Here is a 9146-nt window from a genome sequence, read left to right on the forward strand (position 1 = left end):
CTGCACTGGGATGGAGCGTTGGCGTTGCGGGAGATGGTGGTGCTGATGTGGGGGGGGGGGGATTGGGGAGAGGGTGTGTTAATGGGGTGCATTGGAGAGAGGGGGTATTAAAGGGGTTCTTTGGGAAAAGGGTGCATTAAAGGGGTTCATTGGAGAAGGGGTGCATTAGCGGGGTGCACTGGAGAAAGGGTGCATTAACGGGGGGCATTAGAGGGTGCATTGAAGGGGGGGTGCATTGACGGGGGGGTGCTGAACCCCTCGGAACTGGGTGCCATCACCCACTGCCGGGCACCGCAGGGGCGTCCGTGGGGTGCCGGGACAGACGGACGGCGGCAGCTTCACAACCACCTGGAGGGTTTGACCCTGCCCTGGGAGAGCCCTGTGGGTCCCTCCGCACTGCTGGGGAGGTCCGTCTGTCTGTCCGTCCCCCCCAGTTCCTCTCATTCCCAGCTCCTGTGGCAGGATGCCTTTTCTCGGGCTGTCCCATACACCCCAACCACCCCCCCTCCCCGCAACCTCCCCTTTTCTCTCCTCCCTTAATAATCAAATTCTCCGGAGCAGTTTGCGGTGTGGCAGCCGGCCAGAAAGGGTTTCTTTAAACTCCACCAGCTCACAATTAAACAAATCCAAGGCTGACACTCCTTGATAGGCACTTGTTTCTCCCCCCCGCCACCCCGAGAACCACCAAGGGAGGCTGGGGGGGGTGTCCTACCCCTTTGCTCCCCCCCCCGATGCTGCCTCACCGTGTGGGGCTGCACCCATGGGTGGGTGGGGGGGAGAGGGCTGGGAGGGGATTTGGTGCAGTGGTTTTGGGATGGGGAGCTGGTGGCGGGGGGGGTCCACGGTGCCAGCTCTGCTCCGATGGCGAAGCATCCCCTTGCGAGAGCGCGCTGCTATTTTTAGACGCTGAGTCCTTGTTGATGGCGCAGCAGTGAAGGCGAGGGAGCAGCCGGGCTGGGGGGGTGCTGGATCCGGCCCTGTGGGATGAGCAGCAGCTGGGAAGCGAGGCTGGGATGCGGGGGGGGCTGGGAGATGCCTGCTGCCCCTGGGGGGCTGAGGCATTGGGGATGTCTTGGGTGCTTACCGAGGGTCCCCTGCCATGGAGAGTCCTCGGCTGCCTTCAGAGGGTTCCGGATCCGGCCCTGGGGAGAAAGCAAGGAAAGAAGGAGGGATGGAGTGGGGGGGGGAGGAGGAAAATAACACCAAACCCAGCCACGCAGCACAAATCCTCCCGAGCAGCAGGCAGGCTGCGAGCCACCGTGCGAGCGGGCGTCTGCAGAGACGGGGCTGCGCTGGCCTGGCAGTGCCACGCAGTGCCCCGGCTTGGCTCTCGGCATCAGCCCCGGGCACCGCGTCAGCCCCATGCGCTGCAGCATGGCCTCGTGCACCGCAGCATGGTCCCGGGTCGTGCACCGGTGCTGGGAGGTGCAGCGGCTCCTTGCGTATCCCCGAAGGGTGACGGATGCTCCGGGGTGGCCGTAGCCAGAGGCGAGTGCAGCTCTATGCGTTACGGGGACGGGGTCGCACTGGCTTTGGGCACCACGATGGCCCCGAGTGCCTGCCTTCTCCGATGGACGCCCTGCGGACCCCTTCCCAGGGACCCACACCGTGACCCCCGGCTGCAGCTGCGGTGGCTTTGCCGGACCACCGAAGGCAGGCGTCCGGCTGCAGCTGTACGCCGACGGCCCCGTATCGATTCCCATTGCGGGGGCAGCAGGAGCCGGGCTGGAAACTTCTTTGCGGCCAGGATAGCACGTCCGGCAGGGACGTGGCGGGGGGAGCGAGTGTGCAGGGCCCCCGGGACGCGGCTGCGGCTGCCTCCCCCTCCCGGGAAGGGCCGTAACCTTGCTGCTGTCGACAGCTTGATTTGATGCCATTAAAGCGTTTGCTCGGAAACAGCCTACATCAGGCGGCAACATCTGTTAAGGCCCTTCTCCGGCAAAACTGCGGCAGAGCCGAGGGCAGAGCTGGCCTCCAGCTCTGCCGACAGGTCCGGGTGCTGTTGGTGATGAGTGTGTCCCCTCCCGGCCCCGAACGGCAGCATCCGACCCCCAGCAGAGCCCAATTCCCGGGTGGTCTGCGGGGAAATGGGGCTGTGGCTCTGGGCACGGCACCTCGCTCGGTACGGGATTTCGGCTCATCTCAGATGGGGAAGCAATGGGCAGCCCCAGCTCCATCTCCTGCCTGGTGGGCCTCATCCAGCCCCTCATAGTGTGACCCCTGTAAGAAGATGCCCAGGGGTGCAGGATGAGCCCCAGGCCTTGCCACGCACTGGGACGTGGCCTCAGCTGGCTGTCCCCAGCCGGGGGTTATCTTACAGGCTTGACCATGGCCCGATCCTGCCCGAGGGCTTCCTCCCACCCACGCACACAGCTTGTGTGCACGGCGCTGCACACCCCACTGCATGCACGCCCTGCATGCACAGACACCCTGTGGGCACGGACACCCTGCAAGTGTGCAAACCCCGTATGCACGCACAGCCTGCACGCGTGCACAGCCTGCACATCTGCTCCCTCCGTGCATCCCCGCCTCTGCGTGCCAGTGAGTGACCCGTCCCCTTGCACCAGGTGCTTTTGCTCAGGCTGGCATTGCCCCAGCTGTTTGGAAAATTAACTATAATTAATTAATAACAATAATTAATAATAAAAGCGAAAGGGGGGAAAAAAGCTCCCCTTAAAGCACCAGCCCAGGGTCTTCTCAAGCCAATTTCATTTTTCAAACCTGCTTCCATGTGGAGTGTGAGGGGCCCTTTTCTCCCTTTAATTTTCTCGCCACTGCCTGGGGCTGTCCCAGAGGCCTGGCTTTGATTTTGCTGCCTTTGTTCAGGCAGCCCCGGCACAGGACAGGGCAGCACCGCGCCCGTGCCGCAGTAGGGGCTTTTGTGCCGGCCTTACCAGATTTTTAATTGACCTGTCTTTTCCCCGGGATCTCGGCTTTAACCACATCCAGTTGCCCGTGCAGACTGCGAGATGAAGCTGCGATACAGAGGAGCGACATGGAAAGGATCCAAAAAGGGGATGGAGGGGATGGGGTGCTGGGCTGCTGTGGGTGGCACCGAGCCCGGCTCCAGTGGTGCCGAAGGGCACCATGTGATCAGTGCATCCCCGAGCTGCCGGCGGTTATGGAAATATAATTAAATAAAGCCCCATCTGTGTGTACACAGACCCCGAAAAGGTGCTGAGACATTACCGGTATCCACGGGGCGCTGCGAGAAAACGAGGCCAAGCTGGGACTGATCAAGCCAGCGGTGCGGTTTGTGCGGGTGCGGCAGAGCCACCGACAAAGGGACCGTCCGGAGCCACGCGCCGTTTGGCACGTTGTGGCGGTGACACGACGGCGGCGTGGGGACACGTGGGGACACGCACATGTCCCCATCCCGGCTTAGGGCTGCCTGGCGTGGCTGGCACCGCGGGGAGATGTGCCGGGGAGTGGGGCTAGGCTCGGCTCTGCCGGCAGGTGCCGGGTGCCACACGCCGCCAGCACCTCATCCCCTCCCCTCGTTACGCTCATTGCGTTAATGAAGGCAGAGGGGACAGCACTGGGGTCACTGCTGTGGCACGGTGCCAAGGGAGCAGCACCGGGGAAGTCCCCGGGGAGCTGCAGACCCTTGGGGCTGCCCTAACCCGGGCTCCCAAATCTCAAGCCGCTGCCAAAACAGACTCGTGTTCACCCCAGCGCCTCCCACCCACTGGTGCTGGGGACGGGCAGGATGTGTCCCCCCCCACCTCCATCGAGCCCTTCATTAGCCCCCACAAGCCACTCGGCTGCCTCTGAGATCAAACCAGTGACCCGGGTGCTTCCCTGCACCCAACGCAAGCTGGGCTAGGAGATGGGGAGGTTTAATGACGACGGTGGCGAGGCGCTCGGCTAATAGATGTCTGCTGGCGGGAGCAGACAGCTTCCAGATGGTATCGCACCGGGGCAGGGGGGATCGGCTGGGGCCAGGGGGGCTGCGGGGGGCAGCAGCAGGCAGAGACGGGCAGAGCCAGCAAGTTGAAATGACTTTTTTTGCAGCCCTCCACACTGCTGCTTCCAGTAATTAGCCCAATAATTAAAAAGAATGGTGATAAGCAGGGTGTTCGGAGGGGCTCGCAGGATCCCAGCATCCCCGGGGAGGGCGAGCAAGGAGGAGGCGGGTAAGTGATTTGCAGAGGCGAGGGGTGGCGGGCGCGTGAAATGCAGAACACCGGGGCTGGGGGACCCCAACACGGTGCAGGGGGGGTTGCTGCGCCCCGTGGGGCAGGCAGGGAGAGGGTTTGTTTGCCCTGCAAAGCTGGGGTAGGCAGCAGAGATGGGGAAAGCTCCCAGCAGCAAGGTCAGGAGGGCTGGCTGGGTGCACCGCAGGCAGGGAGGAGCAAGCTGGACCCCAGCCACCCCCCAGCTCGCGGGCACCGTGCTGCGGACAGGGGTGATGCAAGGAGGTAGGCTAGAGGATGATGCAGGGCGATGAAAGGTGAGGTGATGCAATGCCGAACGATGTGATGTGGGGCGACACGCTGCGATGTGGAGTGACGCGAGGTGATGCTAAGCCAGCTGCTGCGATCTAGGGCAATACAGGGCATCGCGACACAAGGTGATGTGATGCAGGGCGATGCAATGCAATGCAAGGCGGTGCGATGTGATGCGATGCAAGGCAATGCAATGCAAGGCGATGTGATGCAGGGCAACGCGCTGCAAGGCAATGCAATGCAAGGCGATGTGATGCAGGGCAACGCGCTGCAGGGCAACGCGAGGCGATGCATTGCAGGGCGATGCCACGCAAGGCAACACGATGCAGGGAGATGAAACACAAGGCGAGGCGATGCAGGGCGACGTGCTGCAGGGCGACGCGAGGCAACGCGGCGCCAGCACCAGCGGAGCGACGCCGCGGCAGGCGAGGCGATGCCCCCATGGCGCACGCGACGTCGCCCCTCTCGGAGCGCGGCCGCGCTCCCCGGCCCGCCGCGGTGGCGATGCTTCATTTGAATTCTCGCCTCTCTCTCTTCGCAGATAACGAGCCCGCGCCATGCAGTCCTTTCGAGAAAGGTGTGGTTTCCATGGCAACCAGCAGAGCTACCAGCCGACTTCACAAGATACATCACGCCTGGAGAATTACAGGCATCAAAGTCAGGCAGGGCCGAACTGCGAGCGGCAGAGGCTGGTGGCGAAGGAGTACTACAGTCAGCAGCAACTGCCGTACTCGGGCTACGAGAACAGCGCCGTGGAGAAATACCACCGGGGAAACAAGCAATTAGCGGGGCAGCAGCTGCAAGGCAGGCCGGCCTTTTCCAATTACGCCGTGCAGGAGAACAGCCCCTACCCGGCCCGATATTCGGGGGACGAGAGCCTGCAGGCGTGGGGCGGCCAGCCGCAGGCGCTGCCCGGCGGCGTGGCCAAGTATGAGGACAGCCTGATGAAGAAGACGGCGGCGTTGGCGGGTGGGCGGCCGTACCACGAGCCGGCGGCCGCCTCGCTGCCCTTCCGGCCTCACTTTCAGCAGCAGCAGCAGCAGCAGCAGCAGCAGCCGCAGCCGCAGCCGCAGCAGCAGCAGCAGCAGCCGCCCGCGCTCCCCTACCCCAAGCTGCAGCGGCAGAAGCTGCCCAACGACGTCTCCTCGCCCATGCCCTTCTCGCAGAGCCCCCACTTCGGGCAGCACTCGCAGTCCTTCCCCGCCTCCTCCACCTACTCCTCGGTGCCGGGGGGCAGCCAGCCGGCACACTCCTACAAGAGCTGCACGGCACCCTCGGGGCAGCCGCCGCTGGAGCGGCCCCTGGGCAGCGCCGCCAGCCTGGCCCCCGGCCCCCGCGTGCCCAACCTGCACGGCTACCAGCCCAACCGCATCGGCTACGAGCAGCCCCCGCAGCCGCCGCCGCAGCCCCCGCAGCCGCCGCAGCCCCCGCAGCCGCCGCAGCCCTTGCAGGGGCGGCATCACGCCCCAGAGACCCTCCATTACCAAAACCTGGCCAAGTACCAACATTACAACCAGCCGGGCCAGACCTACTGCCAGGGCGACGCGCCGCCTGTCCGGACGCCGGAGCAGTACTACCAGACCTTCAGTCCCAGCGCCAGCCACTCGCCGGCTCGCTCAGTCGGCAGGTCCCCGTCCTACAGCTCCACTCCCTCCCCGCTGATGCCCAACCTGGAGAACTTCCAGTACAGCCAGCAGCCGCTGAGCGCCGGCGCCTTCCCGGCCGGCATCGCCGACCACAGCCATTTCATGCCGCTGCTGAACCCTTCTCCCACCGATGGAACGAGCCCCGATGCTCAATCGGGGAACTGCAAAAACTTGCAGAAGGAGAAGCTGCCTGAAAACCTGCTGTCAGACCTGAGCCTGCAGAGCCTGACAGCGCTCACCTCCCAGGTGGAGAACATCTCCAACACTGTCCAGCAGCTGCTGCTCTCCAAAGCGGCCGTGCCCCAGAAAAAGGGCATCAAGACCCCGGCGAGGACCCCTGAGCAGCTCAAGGGACAGCACTGCAGCCCTGAGAGCAGCACCTACTCGGCGGAGCAGGTGGGGACCCCTCTGTCCGACCCGCTGAGCACCCCCCAATCCGTCCACGCCGAGACGCAGGACACCGACTACCTCAGCGGGTCGGAGGACCAGCTGGAGAGGAGTTTCCTGTACTGCAACCAGAACCGCAGCCCTGCCCGCGTCAACAGCAACTCCAAGACGAAGCCCGAGTCGGTGTCCACCTGCTCCGTGACCTCCCCGGACGACATGTCCACTAAATCGGACGACTCCTTCCAGAGCATCCATGCCAGCCTGCCCCTGGAGACCTTCACCAAGTATGTGACCAATGAACGGGACTGTCCCCGGCTGCTCCTCAGCGCCCTGTCCCAGGAGGAGCTGGCTTCTGAGATCATCGTCCTGCAGGACGCCATCAGCGAGAAGGCAGACAAAGCCTGGGCCAACTCTCCCATGCTGAGCAAGGAGGCCACCAAGTCCCCTTTCCAGCTGGAGAACCACCGGCCCTGCCTGGACTCCATGGTGAAGGGCGCCTGGCCCAGCCAGGGTGACTCCAGCACGCTCACCGAGCCCCTCAAGCTGGACAAGGCTTCGGGGGCCAGCACGGGAAAGGACTTTGGCGAGGAGGTGTTCGAGGGTCCCCAGGTGGAATTCACGGCCGCCGAGACAAAGGACGCACTGAAGGACTCTGCCCCGCTGGCCTTCAACTCCAAGCCCAGCATCCCGGCAGCGACGTCGAGTGCGGGAGCCGCCAGCTACAGCTGCTATTCGAACACCACCGCCAACTCGGTGGGGTCCGAGAACGCCATGGAGCACTTCGAGTGGCCGGAGGAAAGCCTGGGCGAGGCGTGCCTGCGGTGGAAGGAGCTGCAAGCCGCTGACCTCCCCAAGGGCTTATTCCCCAGCAAATTGGTGGGCTCCTGCAAGGAGAAAAAAAATGCCTGCGGCTTGGATCTGTGTGATGGCGAGCAGCCGGCCAAGAGCGAGCCAGCCCGGGACTTCGGCCAGCAGGCGATGGAGGAGGAGGAGGAGGAGACGCTGACCTACGATGAAGCGGCAAAGGCGGACAGTGAGAGGTGGCTCCAGGACACCCGGCACTGCTGCTCAGCTGGGGACTTCAGCGAGATCCCCATCATCTCCTCGCCGGAGCTGAAGGAGTCAGATCTGGAGGCGGAGGAGTACTCCTCGCTCTGCGAGCTGGCCGGCTCAGAGCAGAAGTCGGTGACGTACGACACCTCGCCGCCCAAGCCCCCGGAGATGCCCGCCGTGCTGTCTTCCAGCGAGGTGCCCGTGTCCGCCGAGGAGACCGTCAGCACGGTGGAGAAGGAGAGCTCAGCTCCCGCCGCGCGCCTCTCCGGCCAGTCCGTCATCCTGCTGGGCCCTGCCGTGGGCACGGAGACCAAGGTGAAGAGCTGGTTCAAGTCCTCCCTGCCCCACATCCAACCCGAGGAGGAGAGCGGCGGAGGGGAGACATCCCACCTGGAGGCGGCTGACGCCGAATCTGCCCCGTCGGTGAAGCAGCAACTCGCCCCCAAAAACACGCTGGGAAAGACGGAGCCTGTCTCGCGGGGCAAGAGCCTCCGCAACAAGAGAGTCCACTGCCGGCTGCCAGAGGGGGATGGCCCCAGCAGCGCCGTGCCGAGCCCCTTCGATGACCTGCCGGCAGCCGGCGGCATGGCCAGCGCCTGCCTCGGACCAGACGGCCAGGCGGAGATACCAAGCAAGAACGCCCACAGCCAAACGCCCCGGTTTCCAGCTGAGGGTCTGCCGGCGCGCATGTGCACCCGCTCCTTCACCGCCCTCGCTGAGCCCCGTGCCCCGGCCCCGCTGGAGGGGCTGAAGGCCCCCACACACCAGGAGAAGCTGGGGAAGAAGCCCACCTGCGGCGTGAAGCAGCGGGTGGCTTTCAAAGCCAGGAAACGCAGCAGCCGACCGGCCCCCAAGGTGGTCCAAAACGCCAGCGATGCCACCCTCCTGGTGCCCGGCTTGGTGGCGGCAGAGGAGGTGGCGGGGCCGACGCCGCCGGAGGGGGACGCGGTGGAGGCGGGGGAGAGGGACCAGCGGTCGATGATCCTGCGCTCCCGGACGAAGACGCAGGAGGTTTTCTACACCAAGAGGCGGCGGGGCAAGCGGGCGGCCGACGTCCGGCTGAAGAACTGCAAGGCGCCCAAGAAGCTCATCTCCAACAACCACCTCCCACCCGCCTTCAAGCTGGCGGCCCCGGGCAGCCCCCACAAGGAGGGCAAGGTGGGTGCCCGGATGAAGCTGCCCAAAGCGGGGCCAGGCATGGGGGGCAAGATGTCCGAGCGGCCCCTGCACTCGCTGAAGAGGAAGTCCACCTTCATCTCCCCCATCCCCGCCAAGAAGAGGAACCTGGTCCTGCGGAGCAACAGCGGCGGCGTGAAGGAGGAGAAGCCAGAGGCCCCCCCCAGCCTCTTCAAGAAGATGCCCGTGGCCAAGAAGGTGAAAGCCAAGCTGCCCCCCAAGAGCTCCGGCGAAGCCGTCCCGAAGCCCCCCCCGCCGAAGGAGGCCCCTGATGTCTGCATCAAGATCACCTCCCGGGCGGCCTTCCAGGAGGCCACCAAGACCAAAGTGCTGCCTCCCCGCAAGGGCCGCGGCCTCAAGCTGGAGGCCATCGTCCAGAAGATCACCTCGCCCAACCTGAAGAAGTTCGCCTGCAAACCGGCGGCCACGGCGGCGG

At 64.8% G+C, this 9146-nt stretch overlaps 1 protein-coding gene across 1 annotated transcript in view; it reads left to right on the top strand.

Moving 5' to 3' along the window:
* The first annotated feature begins 5005 nt into the window (after positions 1-5005).
* Positions 5006-9146, top strand: part of RAI1 (retinoic acid induced 1) — a 7743-nt gene continuing 3602 nt past the window's right edge. Inside the window, exon 1 of the mRNA XM_010570597.1 lies at positions 5006-9142. Coding sequence (XP_010568899.1) covers positions 5006-9142 — 4137 coding nt within the window. The remainder of the gene's footprint in view (positions 9143-9146) is intronic.

This window comes from Haliaeetus leucocephalus, unplaced genomic scaffold, assembly GCF_000737465.1.
Source record: "Haliaeetus leucocephalus isolate CR32 unplaced genomic scaffold, Haliaeetus_leucocephalus-4.0 Scaffold295, whole genome shotgun sequence".
Classification (NCBI taxonomy): domain Eukaryota; kingdom Metazoa; phylum Chordata; class Aves; order Accipitriformes; family Accipitridae; genus Haliaeetus; species Haliaeetus leucocephalus.